We start from the raw sequence: 21,254 nt of genomic DNA, 5'->3' as shown, positions 1-21,254 counted from the left end.
CCAGGGTTGCACAGAAGGAGAGGATGGATTCACTGATAAAAACCAAAGCAGACAAGGGCTCTGCATGTAGTCTGTTTGCAGGTGGGAGCCAGTTCTTACCTGCAGCCCCATGGCAGGAGCCCCACAAGGCCCTTGCCCCGAGGGAGCTGCTGTGAGCTGGGGCTGTGCAGGTGTGGGGGCTCAGTTTGGCCAGTATCACTAAGTTTTCAGCCTTCACACACACACACACAGACCCTCTCTGCCCATCTTACCCAGCCAGCAGTAAAATGATCCAGCCATTCAATAATCATCCCAGATTATTTAAACCCTCTGTAATCCATCGGTCCCTGTCTGAGCGCTCACTGATAGATATTGGCTTCTAAAGCCTGTGCAAATCAGCTGCCTTGCACACAGATAATCAGGCTGCTGGCAATTGATAGTTTGGCTGTATTATACTTTTAGGCACGATTAGTTCCCCAGTTCCCTGCCAAAAAGAGAACCACATAAACAGAGGATTGTTTAGAAACAAAAAAGTTCCTCTTGACGGAGAAGTCATGTAAATGGGAAGAAACAGGAAACCAATCTTCCCTTGTTCACTCTGAAAGAATGCATATCTCTGAGGAATGTTGTAATTATGGATTTAGGAAATCAGTCCAATTTGCCAGGGTGTGAATTTCAGGGTTCATTCAGTCAACCCTCTCAAGCATTTCTCCTTCAGAACAAAAACCACCAGGAGCTGAAGTGTAGCAAAAGAGATTAAAGTAGAGAAAAATCAACTGCCAAGCTTTGCTTTTGGGAAAGATCTTGCACAGATACTGATTATTGCTTTGGCTCTGAGCCAGGGAGGTTTGGGCATGGCAAAACAGAAATCAGTGATAATCTCTGTTTGTCTCTTGGGCCTCTCTTTTCCATACCCTAATGATGGGAAGAGTTTGCGCTCCTGAGCAAGTATTTCCATTGTCAGGATTTTCTTATTTACTTTGAAGGCTTTCCTAAATAGAAAAGAGGAGAGTTTTTTCCTAAATTGAGCCTATGGATTCTCATTATGTATGTGACTGGATATAGGAACACTTACTGGAGCTATTGGTGGGTTAAGTGCACACTGGTTTAGCTCTTTAGGGTTAATGCCAGGGCTCCAAACCAACCAAGAGTGCATTGGAGTGACCTCAGCTCAGCACATCCTGACTAGCAGAGGAGGTGTCACCCTGTGAGTTCAGGTCCCAGCAGAAGGACAGAGGCAGTGGTTTCACTCCTTCACACACCTGCAGCTCTGGCAGCTCCGCAGTGACGCGGAGCTGCAGGGCCCTGTCCCTGTCCCCACAGTGGGCCCAGCTCTGGCAGCACATGGAATTCCTCACTCTGTGGAATTCCTGCAGACAGATCCTGTAGCACAAGTTGATGTCACAGGCTGCTGCTAAGCTGGAATTTGGAATGCTCAGATTGGATATGCACCCTTCAGGCAGCCCCAGAGCTTAGCAGAGAGCTGTATTTTCCTTGTGCAAGCTTCTGTGCTCCAGGATACAAACCAGAGTAGAGTTCTGGGATGGTGACTTCTGTAGAACATTTATGGAAGTGCCTAGATTGTAAAAACCTTCTGAGGCTGGAAAGCCCAGAGAAAGGAGGCTCAGGCTCAGTGAGGCTCAGCAGCAGTGCAGGTCACCCAGTACACGATGGGAGCCTCCACTTCCTTAAACTGGAGAGCAGGATTTGCCATTGGCCCCGTGACACTTCATTCATGTGTGTGTGTGTGACACGATGACAAAAGGCAGGGAGATAAATGCTACTTCAAAATACACTGGGAAGATAAGGGTTGCCAGTTTGTCTTCAATGCACTGTGTCATTTGGCTTAGACAAAGCATCTACTGTGATAAGTAACACGGTACTCTGCTCTGAAAGAGTTTGGCCAATTTCCCCATCCTCATTCATCTTCAGTCTTGTCAAGTGCTGGAGCGCTCCCAGAAAATATCTCCAGCCTGCCATCGTGGGACCGAGGTGTGAGAAATCTGGAAGCATATCAAGAATCTGTGCCTTCTGTATTCAGACCAAGTCCTTGGTCCTTTGCTGATCCATAGGATGAATAATATTCAACAGCTCTGGGGCCAGGGTTAGGTTGGAATTCAGAAGGTGCCTCTGCAGTGGTTGTGAGAAGATTTCAGGAGGAAGCACAGACCCTCAAGATAGACTTCACACAGAAGAGAAGGGAAAAGAAATATCTGAAAAAGCAAGTAGGATAAAGTTACCTTAGTCTATTTGCTATGTAATTGTATTTTGGGAGGGGTTATGGATGTCATACAGTTCTTTTCTCTTCAAACAAAGGTTAATTTAATGGGGTTTGTTGGACACTACCGCTTATTGCAGAGCTACACCTGTGCCATTCCCTGACCAGCTAAGTGGAGGGGATAACAAGTGTTGCAGGTGAGTTGTGATTTTGTGTATCAGCATATTTGAAGCTGTGGGATGTAATTGAGGAAAATGAGTTAATTATGGGTTAAAGTAAGAGGTTATGATCTGGGAAAGTCCCCACAGGCTATGCTGACACTGCTGAACAAGACCAGGAATTGATCAGTGGCCCCAAAGACAAGTGGCATTGCTGACTGGTCTCAGGCTGCCTTCCTCTGGGGATCTGTCTGAAGTCTGCAGTGACAGGAGCAATGGGACAAGATCCCTTCCTTGAAACCTTCTGTGCAGCAACAGTGGCCAAATGGGCAGTAAGAGCTGATTTTCTAGGACAGTATTTTCAGTCAGTGGGCAGAGGTATCCAGCATCAGGATGAGCTTTGCTATCTCACAGATGGACCATGGTGCCCTCTTAATCCAGAAGCCTGCCCTGAAGTGTCTGGGGGATTATGTGCCAGATGGTTCCTTGGGCACATGGGAGCAATGTCCCTGTACAGTATTGCACCTTCCCTCTTAAACCTGTTAAATATCTATTGGGATGTTTTTGGTTGGAGATCAGGGAAAGGTTCTTCCCCCAGAGGTGCTGGCACTGCCCAGGCTCCCCAGGAAATGGGCACGGCCCCGAGGCTGCCAGAGCTCCAGGAGCCTTAGGCCAGCGCTGCCAGGGATGCCCAGGGTGGGGTTCGTGGAGTGTTTGTGTGGTTCTCATGGGTCTCCCCCAGCTCAGGACATTCCATGGTCCTCCATTTCTGTTTGGGTTTTTGCTTTGTCCAGCCGAGAAACATTACTATCCACTGGTGAAGCTACTGAAGTGAAATCTGGGAATGATCATTCCAGATTCACTTCAGTGAAACATCCTGTTTGGAGCCTTTCATCTCTGTGGAGGGAAGAGTCCATGCCCTGTGGAGCTGCTGCCAGCAGCAGGTTCATCTGTTCTGTGGCTCTGTGAGCTGCCTGAAGGCCCATGGAGGATGTCCAACAATATGCTGAAGGAAATGTCTCAACCTCTTGCTCAGTGTTTTTTGAAAGTACTCTCTCTCCAGATCTGCCTCTGAAAGCTGCATTGGTTCTTTCCTTCTGCTCTGTACCTGCTCACATCTGTGACAGCCAGAGCAGATTTTGGAGACATGATGACTTAATCTGTTGAAAATTAATTGCTTCCCTTGGGGGCTGCCTGACAAAAATTTGGGAAGAATCCCAGTGCAGGAAATGTATTTGGATCTCTATGTACTATTGTTGAGTATGATCAGGACCATCCTGTATTCTGGGTAAATGAGATCTTGGGTGTTCTTTGCCCGGGAGGTGCTTGGGACTTGAAAGCAGCAGCTGCTGCAAGAAGCCGCCCATCTGTGTGGAGAGGAGCCTGGGGAATGCAGGGCACTGCTAATCACACAATCAGAGCCTCATTTCAGTTTGAAATTAGCTCTTCTCTGAGAGCTCATCTCTGTACTTCTGCTCAGAGCAGGGCCAGCTTTGTGGGACAAGGTGTTGACGTGCCCTGCCTGGTTCCACTGCCCTGCTGGGCCCATTGCAGTGCTTAGCCATTCTCACTGTCCCATTTTTTTACTTTTTGGCCTGGCTGGAATTTCTGGGAGGATCTGACTCCATCTTGTCTATGGTCCCCCCAATAAAACTGAAGAGGGGGATTATATTTCCCTACATCCAGCCAGGAGTTTCCTATGCTGAACAAGCCCTGCTCCCTCAGCCTCCCCACGTGCTCCAACCCAGTGACCATCTCATGGAATCCCAGCATGGTTTGGGTTGGAAGGGACCTGTAAAGCCCCTGTGGGGGTGAGCTTTACCAGAGAAGCGTGGTGTGACTCTTCTGGCTGCCACTTGGCCGTGGTTGTGTGAGGCACACAGGAACATGGAGCAGATGCATCCTGTCACACAATATTGTTCAGCTGCTCACCACAAACCAGCAGCTTCCTCCAGGTTGCCAAGAACAATCAGCTCCCTGTGAGGAGCCCCAGTACAAGAGGCAAGCTGACTTTAAGAGTTGCCTTTGCCTTGATCCCTGGCAGTGATATCCTAAGTTAGACTCCTCAGAATTGCCTTTTGGAAGAGGCAGGGGGGCCCTGGCTACTGAGCATCCAGATCCACAGAGGAGCGAGGTGGTGCAGACACCTGTACCACCTCCCCGGGCCTGAACGTGGCCCGGGAGCTGAGGGTGCCCCGGGGAGCTGAGGGTGCCCCGGGAGCTGAGGGTGCCCTGGGAGCTGAGGGTGCCCCAGGAAGCTGAGGGTGCCCCGGGAGCTGAGGGTGCCCCGGGGAGCCAAGGGTGCCCGGGGAGCTGAGGGTGCCCCGGGAGCTGAGGGTGCCCCGGGGAGCCGAGGGTGCCCCGTGGAGCCGAGGGTGCCCCGGGAGCTGAGGGTGCCCATGAGCTGAGGGTGCCCCGGGAGCTGAGGGTGCCCCGGGGAGCCAAGGGTGCCCGGGGAGCTGAGGGTGTCCATGAGCCGAGGGTGCCCATGAGCTGAGGGTGCCCCGGGAGCTGAGGGTGTCCATGAGCCGAGGGTGCCCCGTGGAGCCGAGGGTGCCCATGAGCTGAGGGTGCCCCGGGAGCTGAGGGTGCCCCGGGAGCCGAGGGTGCCCCGGGGAGCCGAGGGTGCCCTGGGAGCTGAGGGTGCCCCGTGGAGCCGAGGGTGCCCGGGGAACTGAGGGTGCCCCGGGAGCTGAGGGTGCCCCGGGGAGCCGAGGGTGCCCCGGGAGCTGAGGGTGCCCCGGGAAGCCGAGGGTGCCCGGGGAACTGAGGGTGCCCCGGGAGCTGAGGGTGCCCCGGGAGCTGAGGGTGCCCCGGGAAGCCGAGGGTGCCCGGGGAACTGAGGGTGCCCCGGGAGCTGAGGGTGCCCCGGGGAGCCGAGGGTGCCCATGAGCTGAGGGTGCCCCGGGAAGCCGAGGGTGCCCATGAGTTGAGGGTGCTCATGAGCTGAGGGTGCCCCGGGAGCTGAGGGTGCCCTGGGAGCTGAGGGTGCCCCGGGGAGCCGAGGGTGCCCATGAGCTGAGGGTGCCCTGGGAGCCGAGGGTGCCCCGGGGAGCTGAGGGTGCCCATGAGTTGAGGGTGCCCCGGGAGCCGCGGGGCCGGAGCTCTGCAGAGGATCAGGCCTGGGCCACTCTGCTGAGGGAATGGCTGCCCAGCGGGGCAGGGGCTGCGGCAGTGCCCGCTGGGCGCTGTCCGAGAGCCGCCGGCGGGGCTCTCCCTGCAGCCTCCTCTGCTCTCCTGCAGTTCACAGATGAGTGCCCAGTGCCTGGGAGAGAGCAGCTCAAATGGTGAGAGAGCTGCCTGTTCTCAGGGCGTTCTCAGCCTCTGGCTGTGGGTGGTGGCCATGGCCGAGGGACTGCTGCTTCCACAGAAACCTTGCTCAGGACAGACTGGAGGGAAAATTGGCCTCTTTTATCCAAGGGAGAGGATTTCCTCCCTCCACCGTGTCCTTGTGAGACCCCACGTGGAGGACAGTGTCCAGCTCTGGGGTCTTCAGCACCACAAAGGCATTGACCTGTTGGAGAGCCCAGAAAAGGCCACAGAGATGGTCTGGAGCCCCTCTGCCCTGAAGCCAGGCTGGCAGGGTTGGGGGTGTCCAGCCCAAGGAACAAAAGCTCCAGGGACACCTTATTGTGGCCTGCTGTGACTTGAAGGGGGTTTATGGGAAAGAGGGAGAGGGACTTTACCTGGACAGGCAGTGACAAGACATGGGGAAATGGCCTTAAGCTGAAGGAGGGCAGGGTTATATTAGATGTTAGGGAGAAATTCTCCCCTGTGAGGGTGGGCAGGCCCTGGCACAGGGTGCCCAGAGCAGCTGTGGCTGCCCCTGGATCCCTGGCAGTGCCCAAGGCCAGGCTGGACAGGGCTTGGAGCAGCCTGGGACAGTGGGAGGTGTCCCTGCCATGGCAGGGGAGTTGGAACTTTAAGATCCCTTCCAACCCAAACCATTCTGGGATTCCAGGATATCTTTAGGCTCTCCAGAAGAGAAGATCCCCCTCCTCTTAGAGAACAGGCTGTGGCCCTGGTCTGAGCTGGCTCTGAGGGTCCCAGCTCCACCCTTACGCTTCAAGGAGTTCCCTTCAGTGACATCTGATGGTGACAGTGCAGCATCTCCCCATGCAGCACAAATGATGGAAACTTGGAAACAGAAACCTCGAGCACAAATTCAATAAAGTTGCAGTGACAGTACCACAGTGGCATGTTTAAGGAATGTTTCAGCACAGGTGTCTGTACCTGCCACACCACAGGCAACTCAACATTGCTGTCAGTGCCCTCCACTGCTGACAGAGGTTTGTCCTTTTCAAGTCTGGCTTTCTTTTTCCCCCTTTTAAAATTGCTGACTCTAAAATATTCTCCTTGACATTTTCTCTACACCAGCAGGAGGGGATTTTGTTGGTTCTGGAAGCACTTGAAAACAGGGGAAATTGGCCAAGACATTCAAAAGTTAAATTAAAATCTGACTCTGCAAATAGCCAATGTCAGTGGTGTGAATAACGTCCCTCTTTGGGAAAAGATGTTGAGGCAAAAGGCAGAATTGGCTGGGACTGAAATGCAGCTTAACACATACAGATAAAACTGATCTAGAGTTGGATAGGGTGATTTCTAAGGGAGATATTGGATATTTGGTTTCAAAATTATTGGTACCAATGGAGAAATGGTTGATGGGTTAAGGTCAGGACATTGCTGAGCTTGCCCTGTGGGGTTGGTGTGAGCTTTGTGAAGACTTGGCAGTGAGAACAGGATTTACGGGTAGGAAATCTGCAGCCATCACTGTGGAAAGCTTTAATCATGGGTTATTGTTGGTGTCAGGGGTTTCTGTGTGCTCCTATGGATTAAAGAATGTATGATATGTCTAGAATTCCAAGAGGGATGTAAACAAGCCTCATACCCTACAGAATCTTTTCCTGCTTGGAGGTGTTGCTGATGTTGATCAGAACACCCGTGCCAGTTTCCTCTTGAGAAACGTTCATTTACTGACTGCAAAGCACATGAAATGTCATCCCTGGTGAAACATTGCTCTCTGCATCTGTGCCCACATCTCTGGGGCCAAAGTTTCCACATTCTTGCCTCTTGCAGAGCTGTTGCGGTGGAAGCCTTTCCCCTTTAGAGCAATGTTGGTTTTTTCTTTTTTTCAGTAAAAAAACGAACAAAGCTATTTTCTGTTTCAGAATGCAAGAGGGGATATCTCTGGAGAGATTAACCTTCTTTACAGAGTTGTTTTTTGTGGTTGAAAGAAGAAATCTGTTATCATTAAAAGAATATTAAAAAAATCTGCACCTCATTATTTCCAGAAATATAGCTGCCACAATGAGATTTATTAAGAATTGACTCTGGGTGAACTGAAGAGAGCTCCAACACCAAAGAGTTTGTGTTTTAGAAAAAAGACAGGAAGACAATAGGATGGACACAGGGGGAGCAAGAAGAGGGAATTACTCTGCAATGTTAGTAAGAAAATATGTTCTTTTTGGAAAGGACTCTGAGAAGTGGCTTGGCAGATGTGCAGGAGGTTTAACTCAGCCCTTCTTCACATGTTCAGTGCTTGGCTGAGCTCAGTCACATAAGGCAAAGAGGGGACAGAGGCACAAAGGTCAGGACTGGCATGGCCAGGGGAAATGTAGAGGGCAAGAAGCATGAGCAGGGGAATGTGTCCTGTCCTTTTCCTGCCCTGCCCCTTCCCCACTGTACCTGAGCCCCTGGGGAGCCGCTGGACCCCTGACCTGCACCCCCTGGCTCCTGCTGTGCCCCCAGCCCCTTGGGAACAGCAGTAAAACTGTACCTCCAGATACCCGTGAGAAGAGCTGTGGTTTGGCACTTGACAGAGTCCCCGGGTGCAGACAGAATGCTGAGGCAGCAGTTTTTGTGAGCAGGCTGCTGTTACCTGGGGTGCCAGATCCCTCCAAGCTGTTCTGAGCCTCTGCCCCCTTCTGCACCTCTGGGTGGGGGTCATTCTTTTTTTCTCCTTGGCTTTCTGTTTCCCTTCCTTTTTACCTTGGGGCCATCAACAGATTTGTTTCCTGATCTCTGTGTCTACTTTGAAGACAAATTCTCACCTTTTAGTTACTGAAGGAATGTGAGGAATGAGGCCCCACAGCCACAGCCTCCCACCCAGCTGGGAGCTGTTCCTACATGCTGGGCAGAGGGAGCAAGGTGCCTGGGAACAGGCTTGGGCCCTTGTGCAGTGGGGATGGGCACACAGGGCAGATGGCAGCTGCGTGGGCAGGGTGGGGACGGACTTCCAGTGCAGATCTGAGCATTTTACTCCTCTGAAATTCTTGTTTGTAGTGCCAGTCCTAGAGCTACAGGTCCTGGGCCACCATATAGGGATTCAGCTTGTTTTAGCAGTTTTCTTGACAGTATTAACTTCAAGGGCAGATCCATGACTAGGTCAGAGATGAGAAGTTACTATGTGGCTGTGGTGGCTCCAGGATGTTTGCAGCACATGTGGGCTGGATGGGGAGGAGGTGAGGAAGCTGGTGTGCCCCTCGGGTGTTAGTGTGTTTGTATTTCCTCTTACACCTGCACCTCCCAGAGGTGGACAAGGCAGAAGAGCTCTAGTGCATCCAGCTGTCATCAACTGTCACTGCCCCTTGCAAGTGGCTGCTGACCCCTGCCAGGGTGGGCACTGTGCCATGCTCCTGCCAGAGCTGGGCTCTGGGTTTAAACCATAGGCAGTGTGAGTTTGTGCTGGTGTCCCCAGGCTCTGGAGTGAGCCAAGGCACTTCCCTTCCTTCAGGGAACAGCTGGGAGCAGGGAATGTCCTAAAGTGCCCTCCCTGTTTGCAGATGTGAACACAGGGAGTGGCACAGTGACACCTGAGAGTGCGTTTGTCCCAAAGCAGTGATCCAGTTCTCACCTTCTCGGGGCCTTGAACAGACACAGAGGGAAGAACTTCTTTATGCAATCATTGTTCACCCCAGCTGGATGTGGGACTTGCACATTTCATCCAGCTGAGTTCCAGTGCAGGTGCCACCACAGCCAGCCTGGGCTCCACCCATGGCTGTGCCTGGTGCTGGGGGTCCTGGAGCCCCCATCTAACAGCACTGGGGGCCGGAGGCTGGAGGGTGATGGCAGCCTTTTCCTGGCTCTGAACACCACTCAGGAAAGCTTTGCTGGTGTGCCCTCCCTGCCCTATGGATGACTGGCAATCCCATCCATAATCACCTAGGGATGACTGGCAATCGCAACAATCCATGCAAATACTTCCAAGGATGGAGGAGTCTCCAAACCACCATCTGCCCTGGAGAGATAGGGAATGTCTATCCTAAGAAAGCCATCCCAAGAAGATGCTCCAGGGTCTGGAGCCCCTCTGCTCTGGAGACAGGCTGGGAGAGCTGGGGGTGCTCACCTGGAGAAGGCTCCAAGGAGACCTTTCAGTACTTAAAGGGGGCCAATAAAAAAGATGGGGACAGAGTTTTTAGCAGGACCTGTCGCAACAGAACTTGAGCTGATGGTTTTAAACTAAAGTAGGGGAGATTCACACTAGACATAAGGAATAAGGTTTTTACAGCGAGGTTGCCTCCTGGGAGGAGGAGAAGCCCCCATGATGGAAGTTGCACTGACAGTCTGCCCTCCCCCCTGCCCTTGCAGAGCACAGTTGGGGAGAACCGGTGGCTCCAGGAGCACTTGGTGCAGTCGCTGCTGCGGCACTGCGACGCGCGCGGGGCGGCGCGCTGGGCGCAGCGCTGCCGGGTGCCCCCCGAGATGCTGCCTCAGCCTGTGGCTGAGGAGCTTCAGCAGCTGCACATCCAGGACAGGTAAATCTCCTGTTTGATGCCTTTTCCATGCAGATTGCTTTTCATACAAACACTGTATGTTTGCTTAAAATTGTCTGCCGTGATGTGTCCATGGGGACAGAAGTTTGCAAAGACTTCCTCCATATACTTGGATCCCATTGTGGCCCTGCACACACTGCATTTGTTTGTCATAAGCCTGGAAATGTCCATGAAAAGGGCATTTTAAACTCATCCTGAGTACACAGAAGCTCTGTGAGATTTCCTTCATGATGCTGAGGGTTCTTACATTTTCTTCTGCCAGATCAACAATGCAAATACTCATCTATTTTACTGAGGTGATTGCAGATCTGTCAGAGTTTTACTAATTATTACTTTTTAATGCTGATGATTTTGGGAAGATGGCCTTGAACAGTTTATGTTCAGGGATCCTGGTTTTGTGGATCTGCTCTTTCTCCTCACGCAGATCTGCACTTGTTCAAGCACTGTGTCACCTCAGGAAATACAACACAGATGTAATCACCCTCAAAACACTTCTCCAGAGGGTCCACAGCTTTTTTGGAGCACAGGAAACTCTTGTCTGTCTTGGATATGCTCCTGCCTCGCTCCAAAGCACTGCCAGACCTGCTCTCCTCCTCATCCCTCCTGAAGCCACAGCAGCCACCAGTTGGGAGCCAGGAGGTTTTTCCATAAGGGATAAGTCCTCAAAACACAAAGGGGTGATTACAAGTGTGTGGCTGAGCCACAGACTGTGCATCCAGATATAAACCCCATCACTACATCCCTGTGCTGTGGGAATCCTGTGTTGTGGAGGGAAGGCAGGTGAGGGTGTGCTTTGCCCTGCGTGAGGAGCTGGGATGGATGAATAAACCCCTTTGTACTGCAGTTTACTCATTCAGTCATGATACCTGCTGTGGTAGCTGCTATAAAGTCAGCAGAACCATGAAACCCCATAAAACAGTCTGGCTGCCCTGCCTATTGAGTAACACAGCCACAGGTTCCCAGAGGGAGTTCACACTGCACACAACAAGGTGGCACCAGCATATAAATGACATCATCTGTCTCTGGTCATACCACACAGGGCTCCTGAGCTTTGCAGGTGAGAATATTCCTGGAGATCTGAGGCTGCACACCTTCATTAAATATTTTACACAAATATTGACTTCCCCATGCACACAAACCCACAGGAAAGAGTGTTTGAGCAGGGAGAGCTGCTCTGCTGCAAAATTGGGCACATAGCCTCCCAAACATAAGGCTACTAATAGTTTCCCAAATAATGAACCATTTCAAGTCTCTATGGGAGAGAGACTATCCGGAACTATGTGATCTGTCCAATGGAGCTGGATCTTTTTGATTAGTTTCTTTTCTCTGGGAAAGAACTGTGTCATGGGGAAAGAGAGGGTCAGGGTGAAATAAGGGGAGTAAAACTTAACCCTCTTGCTCCAATCCAGGATTTCCTTCTGGCTTTCCATGGATTCAAACTGTTGCATCTGATTCTGTTCAGGGTAGAAAAGGTTACAAAAGCAGATAATTATGAGGCCAGTAAGAAGAAGGATTATTACCAGCTTCCTATTCCACGGGAAAATATTCACTTTCTGCAGACATGGGAGGAGATGCTGCAGTGCTGGGAGAAGGTGCTGCAGGTGAGTGTTACCTGGGATTGGCCTGGCAGGGTCAGGGAGCTGGAACTCCATGTCAGGCTGAGACACATAGTTGGATGTGGCCACTGCCATCCACTGCCTACCTCCCCAAGCCATGAACAGCTGCTCCTTTAAGCTGGTCTGGTTTGGGGAAGGTGTTAGGAATTGTGCCAGGTAAGGTTTCCCTGGGCAGCGCAGGTGCTATGAGAGTTCTCTGTGTCTGTGGCAGTTTGCAGAAAGAGCTGCTGGTGCTGGGGAGGAAATGCTAATATCCTGGACAGATTCTCCAGGCTCCTCTCAAGCACAGACAGGCTCTGGGTGCAGAAAGTGTCTTTGTTGCAGCCTGGGCAGGTCGTTGGTGTGGACATGGAGTGGAAGCCTTCCTTTGGCATGGTGGGGAAGCCCCGTGTCGCCCTCCTGCAGCTTGCACTGAAGGATGAGGTGTTCCTGTTGGACCTGCCGCAGCTCCTCGAGCAAGCTGAGGCTGAGGGGGAAAAGGAGAAGCTTCCCCATTTCATCCAGATGCTCTATTCAGATGCAACCATCACTAAACTAGGTAACACCCCTCTCTCTTCCCCACCTCGGGACTTCACACCACCTGTTTTGTCACCTTTGTCATTCCTAGATCCTGCATTAAACAATAAAACATTAAACCTGCATTAGCAATAAACATGTAGATCAGAGATTTCTTTTAGTGACAGGGAAGCATCTTTGTCCCTAACCTTGTGTTCTCTTAGTGAAGTAAGAGTTTGGGAACAAAGTGTGAACAGCACCCCATTTTTTCTTGGTGTTGTCATTCCCTAAATCCACTTGCCATGGAACCAGTTTTTGTAGCCCGGAGTGTTCAGGCACTGCCAGGCCAAGAAAGAGTGACTATTGTAACTGGGAGTGATAGAAATACAGGATGAGAGAACCACAGAAAATCTTGAGCTGGAAGTGACCCACCAGGATCACCCAGCCCAGCCCCGTCCCTGCCCAGACCCCCAAAATCCCACCCTGGGCATCCCTGGCAGCGCTGGCCAAAGGCTCCTGGAGCTCTGGCAGCCTCGGGGCCGTGCCCATTCCCTGGGCAGCCTGGGCAGTGCCAGCACCTCTGGGGGAAGAACCTTTCCTGATCTCCAATCTGACACAAGTCCCTGCCCTTCTATCTCCCCATTTCAGATCAGATCCAGGATTCCTGATATAACTTGCACTCTCAGACTTGGGATTGTCCTAGCTCTGTACTAATCCCCAGCTGACACCCAGCCTTCAGTGGCTCAGGTGATTCTGGTGGGCAGAGCTGTCCGGGTGTGCTGTCCCTGTCCCAGAGCTGCTGTGCTGGACACCAGAGATCTCTGAATTACCATACATGGTTTTTGGAGGCTTTTATCAGGAGCTGCTAAACCTGGATTTCAAAGACAAATTAACAAATACCTTTCCCTGATTTTAAGTAAATTGATCTTAAACTCAGCATTGTTCACGCACCTCTCTTTTCCCTTGATCTGCAAGAGTGTCTCTTGGGAACACCAGAGATATGACCCATCCTTGTTCCCTGTTTGAACAGTCTTCCCACCAATGCTTATAAATATTTTGTCACCATTTTGATTCTAGAAGAAGCTGCAGTGAGAAGAAGAACTAGAAGAAGCTGCAGTGCATTAAGCGTGATTTGAGTTTTCCTACCTGTGTGATTTGAGCTTTTTTGTCTCCAGGCTATGGGATGTCTGGAGACCTCAGCAGCCTTGCAGCCACATGTTCTACTCTGAAAGACACAGAGAAGCAAATGCAAGGTGTGGTGGATCTTCTTGCAGTGGACAAACAAGTAAGGATAAACACATGGAGATGTGGGAATTTATGTCTCCTGCATGTCCTGTTGGTAACTGTCCTGAATCCTGTTTGCATCCTGGATTGGCAGGGAGATGGCTGCACGAGTAAAGAGACCATTTCCTCCAGATGGTTTGAGGTGTTGGGATTCTGTAAAGGAACACAGAAAAAATATTTTGTTTTCATCAACTAAAATGTTAAAGTTTGTGATACTGACAGCTTTTTGATAGCCATTATAAAAGCTGTGAAAAACTCTTGGAGACCCAGCTCCATTCAGCCAGGACAAGGTTTCTCAGCACAAGTTGTACTTAGAAAGTTCTTGTAGAAATTCTGCTACTCCAAGGCCATGCATTATTGAAGCAGATATGGTGGAGTTAATGATTTGTACAGAACTCTGATGTTCCTAGGAGGGCTGCTGGTGGGTTCAGCACAGGAATTTCTGGTCAGCTGAAGCACAGCTGTCTCTGAATTTGCACACAGGAGCTTTCAGCAGTCTGCAAAAATGTTCAGCACAACCATTTTAATGGGTAAAATGCACAGAGTGTTTCTGAGGCTGTGGGTTGAGGTGAAGCAGATCTCTGGGATTGATAGCTTAACCTGGGAAATGCGGCAGGGGCTGACATAGCTGCCAACAGCCATTGCCTTAGTTTAAGCTGAGAAATGGCAGCTGCAGAGAGGGCTGCCCAGGGTGTCACAGGAATGCCTTTTCCCACTGGGACTAGGAGGAGAAAAGTGCTGAACTGCCACTGCTGGTCCTTTATTGTGTGGAAGACCAGCAGCCTCCAGCATGGTGAGCACCCTGCAGACCCCTAAGGAACCTCATCCCAGCCCCGCTGCTCTGGTGCAGGGCTATACAAGAATGCCCATTTTTCCCTTCCTTGGCTATGGAAGAGATTTCTCTCCAGCAAGTGTGTGTTTGTTAAAGAAATAACCCAACGCTGTTTTTATCTCGTGCCATCCCAGCCCTTGTCTGAGGGCTGGGGTTCAATATGACAGGCATGATATGGATGTGATAGGGCTGTGCCTGGCCCCAGCAGCTGGAACAGGAGGTGGTTTGGGAGCTGCTCCATAACCAGGTGGTTTCTGTCTTTTTGTTTCCATCAGCTGCAGTGGGGGAAGGACAGCCGGAAGGTCGATGGACTGTCCCCGGAGCACAGCCATGAGCAGAGAGGGGTCAGGCAGCCGGAGAAGGGACTCAGCCTCCTGGTGCAGCATGTGCTGGGGAAGCCTCTGGATAAAACAGAGCAGCTGTCAAACTGGGAGAAGCGGCCGCTCCGGGAGGAGCAGATCCTCTATGCAGGTCTGACCCTGGCTGGGTGCTGCAGGTGCCCAGGCCAGGCTGTGTTTGGCTGCTCTGTCCCCAGGAAAGTCGTTAAGTAGCAGAGGAAGAAAATGGCTTTGCAGATTAGTTCCTGTTCAAAAGAGTCAGCACATGTTTTGTTTGTTCTTTTGAGGACATGACTTTAATGGTTGAAGTTTAAACTGTCCAGTGATTCATTATTTCCCTTATGAAGGAATTCCTGTGCTTTGCAGATTTTGTCTGATGAAACATCACCTCAGTGGAAACTTCTCTCAGTAACTGAAAAGAGGAAAGTCCACTTCCTTCTGCCTCATTTCACAGCCTTCCTGGGAAACAAATGCTGTGTTCATTTGTCACAGTGAGGTGCTTGTTAGAGCCAGGTTTGAAATGGGCAGATGTGGTGTCAGAAACTGCAGCACAGACTCAGGGCTGTGGAGGGACCCATAGAGTTTATTGCTGATTACCCCAGAGTCAGAAGTCTGGGTCTAAATCTTTTCCGGGTGCATCAAAGGACAGTCTGCTGATGCAAACCAGCCCTTTGTTAAATTCGACTATCCTTGAAGCTGACACAGTTCTCACAAAAGTTAATCACTGGGACTTGTCAGACTGGCTGGGAGAGTTCTCCCATTGCCATTGCAGGGAGCAGCAGCACGCAGCAGTGAATGTGGGCAGGTGATTGCAAACAGCTCAGGCAGTACCTGTTCAGATATTGCATCTCCTGGGGAAGTTCCCTTCCTGTCAGGAGTGACAAGGAGCTGTGGGCAGTCTTGGGGACAATGGTGAGGAGCAGGGGCTGGCTGGAGCTACCTGGTGGTGGTTGGAAGAGCCACACTAGGATTTACATTGGGTTATTGGGTTAGAATGGAGATGGCAGAGCCTGTCTTTAGGAGCTGTTGCCTTGACCCCCTGGGACTGTGGGTTCAGCTGATGCTCAGTGAGTCAGTCCTGGAGCTGAGGGTATGACTTGAGGGAGTTGCAGCTTCACAGTTGTTCACAGTGACTTTTACAAAGGTGGGGGCTCTTCCTTGCCTCAGGAAAGTCTCTGGTTTACTTTTGAATGAGTCTTATATGAGCTGAGGCTCATTCTCTTTCCTGCAGCCTCAGATGCCTACTGCTTGCTGGAGATCTATGAGAGGCTCTGCAAGGACCCTGAGAGCTTTGGTCTGGGTTCAAACCTGACAGACAGTCTGGTGGGAAAACAGAGCAAAAAACCCAGGGCAAAGAAGCAGCTGAATAAACAAGAAGCACCATCACCTTCTGAACAGGTTTGTAAACATCTTCTAAGAGCTCCTTGCTGCTCAAGACCCCTGCAAATCACACACTGCTGCTCTCAGGCACACCATTCACTGTGCATGGCTGTTCTCAGGACTCTTGCAGCAAACATCCTCCTCACCCCTCCCTCCCAGGACACTCTGTTCTCTCCTTGGCCTGTCTGGGTCCAGCTTTCCCTGCTCTTTGAGTTTCACTTGTCTGCACAGTGTGGGTGCAGATCTGTGTGCTAAGCCCAGTGAGCCTTGCTCGTGGAAATGCTCCTTCCACATTTTGGGTTTGGATTCTGTGGCCAAGGTTTCAAAACTCTTACTTCCTTACTTTTCATTTTTACTGAGCTTCCACACCTTGCTTTCACACTGGGAGTATCTCCTTTATTGTGTCTGGAGTAGAAGTCTGCGAAGTTAAAAGCAAATAATCCATCAAAAATGCATTTCTGCTGGAGGCTTGTCTCTGCCTCCCTGCCCACCACCACATTCTGTGAGAGGCCTCTCCCAGAAGTTTGTCTTGTGGCAGAGCCTTAAAACTCCACCAGAGCTGTGCAACTCTGCTTAAATATCTTGAAATGTGACTGGTGCCTATCAGCAATAACATTTTACATTTAAAATGGAACAATTCAATGGTTTGTGCACCTTTGGAAACCTTGGCACAAATGCCATTTTGCTACTGCCTGAGAAGACCTACCGTGTGTATCTGTGTATCCTGAAGAGCCCCAAGTGTGTGTGGAGCTCCTGAAGTCAGTGCCTCTTTCCATGGCTGGGCTGAGATGCTGCTGACTGTGTCCACCTGTGTGTAAATGTGCAGCATCCCTTGGCCTTCAGCAGGCAGGAGAGCACATGGAGCTGCTCCCTGAGCACTGGATTCATGGGATGTGTGTTGCAGCAGAGCTGGGTGGCTGCTGCAGAGGTGGGAAAAGTGAGCCCTTCAGGCTGCAATCACCTTGGAAACCCACGGGTCATCTTTGTGGTCTGTACAGTTAGATTCATCAGCCCAGAGGCAGTTGGTAAAACCTGGACTGGGGCACAAAAAAAAGCAGATTTGTCCTGACTGCATCCTGCAGGACTCCAAGCTCTCTTTCCCAGTGTTTCCTTGTCTGAAGTTGGGCTAATGACTCTATTCTCCTTTATAAGCTTTTTGCTCTCTGCTGGCATGAAATGTGAGAAGAAAGCTCTGTATGACAGTGCTGGCCACTGGATAAGCACTGGCTGAGAGCCAGCTGCAGCTCCTGCACATCTGTTTGAACAGCAGGAGCAGCCAGGGGTGGTGTCTCCAACTGCCTCAGCTTCAGGGGGCAGCTCCATCCCTTGTCACTGCTCTGGTTTCACAGCTGCATCGACGAGGGTCCTTCAGGAGCTGGTGGCAGCCCAGTCTGCCCAGTGCTGCAGAGCCCTGGGTGCAGGGACCAGCTGCTGGGAACTACAGCATCACACTAATGTTGCTCCTGGACCTGAGCTGGTCCCCGTGGTGAGCTCAGGTGGAGCTGTCTGGTGTGCCACAGCATTCCCAGCTTGGAGCCAGCTCCTGCAGGACTGATCTGCAGTGCTGGCTCCCTGCATATTTGCTGGCTGTGTCCTTCAGTCATCCCAGCTGATTCAAGTTCCCGGAATCAAAAGCTGGACATTGGAAGTTCCTTAATAACTTCCCTTCTCCATGAATTTAGCTATTGTACTTCTGGGAGCCTCCCAAAGCCAAAGTCCTCCAAGTGCAGGAACTCCCCCAGCAGCAGACATTTGAAATAAAACAAACAGAATTCAGGCACTGCCTATTTTTAACCTTCCAAAGGTAACAGAGTTGCCGTGGTTGCTTTGTCTACCTGTTTCTCCCTCTGTCTGTCCCAAATCATAGCTTTAGCACATGTTTATTAATTGCAGACTAATTTAGGGGAACAGCAGCCTTGACTATGTTTCTGTGACTTCTTGAAAATGAATGTCTGTGCAGAGCCCTGGAGGCCAGGTTGGCACTTCTCCAGGGAAGGGCTACAGGTCCCTGGATCAGGTGGCCAACTGGTCAGTGAGAGAATGGTGAATTCAGAATTAGCTCCATCATGTTCTGCCCCCTGCCCAGGTGGTGATGGCAATGTGGAAAGGATGGAAGGAGGATCTGGAGGTGCTGCAGAGCATGGGGGAGTGGTGACACAGGTGGAAGGAGGCAGTTGGATGTGCCATGGTGGGTGAACTAATGCAGGGAGTAAAAACACAAATATACTGGGAATCAGACTTCTTCTCCTTATGGATCTCCTGCCTTTATCTAGGAATGCCAAGGACCCAGAATGGAGCCCCCATGCCCCTCTGCCCCCATCTCCCCCCAGGAGTTCAGCGTGGTCTGTGACAACATGCTGCAGGGCCTGGGGCGCTACCTGCGCTGCCTGGGCGTGGATGTCCGGCTGCTGGACAATGAGGATGAGCACAGGAAAGCTGCTGAGGTGAGTTCACAGCTCCCATGTCCATGGGGACGTGATGGGGGTTCCTAGGAAGCTGCACTGGTTCTCAGGCTGCAGGAGTTTCCATCCCTATGCTGAGTCCCAGCTCTTTGGGTCACCCTGAGCTCTGGCAGATGGAATCAACTGATCCCTCCAGTGGTGTGTGGCCTTGGTTCTCACTTCCAGGAGAGAGGAGGCTAGCAGAAACTGCTATGACCTCACTCTTACATGTGTCTGTTTGTGTCATTGGCAGCTGGGGTGGCTCAAGTCATGAGAAGAACACAAGTGGAGGGTAAAGATCATAGAATCACAGAGTGGTTTGCTTTGGCTTGGAAGAGGCCTTAAAGATCATCTCCAACCCACAAAGACATGACCAAGTGTCTTTGTGGAGGCTGTGTGTTTGCAACAAGACAAAAGTCAGTGAAAGGAGCTAACACTCAGATTTATAATGCACTCCAGTTTGAGCTTGCAGGGAATGTATTTGTCTGCCTTGTGTCCAGGTCAGTTGGGCAGAACCACAATTCAAAGATGGCTGTTCAATACAGAAGGGAGAATGTCCTTAATCAATAGCCATATAACATCCTGGCTGGCCTTGCAAAGGCCAAAGTGATCAGCCACCACTCGCAGTGATATTTGGGAAAGGAAGAGGGGACCATGAGTATTGCTCTGGGCTCCCATAATAACTCTGCCTTTCTGCCTACTGGATGAGAGACAAATGCTGCTTCATTTCAGACACAATTCTGCTATCCCAGGAGAGCAGATCACAGAATCACAGAGTCACAGAATCCCCTGAACTGGAAAGGACCCACAAGGATCATTGAGAAGAGCTCCTGGTCCTGCACACGTACCCCAGCATTTCCACCCTGGGCACCCCTGGCAGCGCTGGCCAAAGGCTCCTGGAGCTCTGGCAGCCTCGGGGCTGTGCCCATTCCCTGGGCAGCCTGGGCAGTGCCAGCACCTCTGGGGGAAGAACCTTTCCTGCTCTCCAGCCTGAGCCTGCCCTGACACAACTTCATGCCATTCCCTCAGGTCCTGTCCCTGGTCACAGAGAGCAGAGATCAGTGTCTGCCCCTCCTTTTCCCCTCCCCAGGAAGTTGTAGCTGCAATGAGGTCTCCCCTCAGTCTGCTTTTCTGCAGGCTGCACAGACCAAGTCTCAGCCACTTCTTATACACCTTCCCCTCAAGGCCCTTCACCATCTTTGTTGCCCTCCTTTGGACGCTCTCTAATGGCCTAGTGTCTTATTTTACAGTGCCCAAAACTGCTATCAGGGTTCAAGGTGAGGCCACCCCAGCCCAGAGCAGAGTGGGACACTCCCCTCCCTTGACCAGCCCGTGATGCTGGGCCTGATGCCCCCAAGACTCAAATGTCCCTCCTGGCTCCAGGGCACTGCTGACTCACATTCAACTTTCTTTCAACCAGGATCCCCAAGTCCCCTCCTGTGACGCCACTCTCCAGCATCTCATTCCCCAGTGTGTTTGTATATCCAGTGTTGCCCCATCCCAAGTGCAGAATATATCACTTTCCCTTCTTGAACTTCCTCTGGTCGGTGATTGCACAGCTTTCTGATTTGTCCAGGTCTCCCAGAGGGCCCCCCTGCCTTCGAGGGAGTCAACAGAGATATCCAGGCCACACAGTGTGTGCTATTAAATGTGCATGGATCACCCAGCCTGGTGTGCAGGATGTTTCCTCTTCAGATGTCTGCTTGGCCTGAATCTGGGGCAGGCTCAAACTTCTGCAGAAATAATTAATATCTCCTCCCTGCCAAACTTGCACAAGTTATTTAAACAAACTGGTTCTCAGTGCCTCCCCCCAGAGCCCCATCGCCACTCCTCATCCCCATCCCTTATCGTGCCATGGACAGGATGTTTGACATTGCTTTCTCTATGGTGACCGGACAAACATCCTTTCACTATCAAAAGCGCTTGGAGTGTTACTGTATTGCAGAGCCTTTGATCTAGGCTTGGAAATTCAAAGATAAAAATAGACTCCTCCCACCCTGTCTGATATCTGGCTGATCCTGATTGAATCAAAGTTGAATGTTGACCACCCTACACCCAAAAACTTGGGAATGTTATTGCTAAGGCCAGCAGAGGGTTTGGATCCTGGTCACCGAGTACAAGACAGATGGTTTGGGTGTTGTCCCAGCACAGTCTCAAACTGGTGTCACTAGAACAACTAAGAGTGTACAGCATTAGTGTTTGCTCTTCATTAAAGTCTTTTCACTTAAATGATTTATCAGTCATACTACACTTCTCTTTGTACCAAGAACTGCAACACCTGGCATTTGCTCCTTATTGTTCTCATTCCTTCTCTTTGTTAAAGTGGCTTCAAGTGTTGGTGGGCAGATGGGTTTGGTCCTTCACCTTCTGTTATTTGGCATCAAGCTTAAAGGCCTGAGAACTTCCTCAGCTGTGCTTGGGCAGTTATGAATTTTATTTATTTTTTTGTTTAGGCTAGCACATGTAGCAGGAGTTGATTTGGCAACCCCCGTTCCCCTGGATGTGAAACCTTTGTCCTGTGTTATGCTTCATGTTGTGCTGTTGTTATTAACTAAATATTTTATCTTGGACTTGTCATGGTGATTTTATCATGCCAGATCTGCAGAGGTGTGAGAGCAGGGCCTCTGGCACCACAATCCACTGGATCCCCTCTGGCTGACCAGATTTAATGGTGGAGTTGGCAGTGCTAGATTTGTGGTTGGACTCGATGACCTGAAGGTCTTTCCCAGCCTTAACGATTC

At 51.0% G+C, this 21,254-nt stretch overlaps 1 protein-coding gene across 12 annotated transcripts in view; it reads left to right on the top strand.

The window, feature by feature from the left end:
- EXD3 (exonuclease 3'-5' domain containing 3) overlaps positions 1–21,254 on the top strand; it is a 250,668-nt gene that overhangs the window by 110,039 nt on the left and 119,375 nt on the right. For 11 of the 12 annotated variants that reach the window (XM_085593681.1, XM_085593676.1, XM_085593674.1 and 8 more), the window contains 7 exons: positions 9,943–10,109; positions 11,590–11,728; positions 12,068–12,281; positions 13,414–13,523; positions 14,630–14,825; positions 15,924–16,090; positions 18,346–18,516. In XM_085593681.1, coding sequence (XP_085449807.1) covers positions 9,943–10,109; positions 11,590–11,728; positions 12,068–12,281; positions 13,414–13,523; positions 14,630–14,825; positions 15,924–16,090; positions 18,346–18,516 — 1,164 coding nt within the window. The remainder of the gene's footprint in view (positions 1–9,942; positions 10,110–11,589; positions 11,729–12,067; positions 12,282–13,413; positions 13,524–14,629; positions 14,826–15,923; positions 16,091–18,345; positions 18,517–21,254) is intronic. The other variant, XM_077787868.2, reaches the window with a different exon arrangement.

Source organism: Lonchura striata, chromosome 17 (genome assembly GCF_050655825.1).
Source record: "Lonchura striata isolate lonStrDom1 chromosome 17, ASM5065582v1, whole genome shotgun sequence".
Taxonomy (NCBI): Eukaryota; Metazoa; Chordata; class Aves; order Passeriformes; family Estrildidae; genus Lonchura; species Lonchura striata.
The sequence above is the reverse complement of the archived record's forward strand: the minus strand, read 5'-3'. Positions and strand labels throughout refer to the sequence as shown.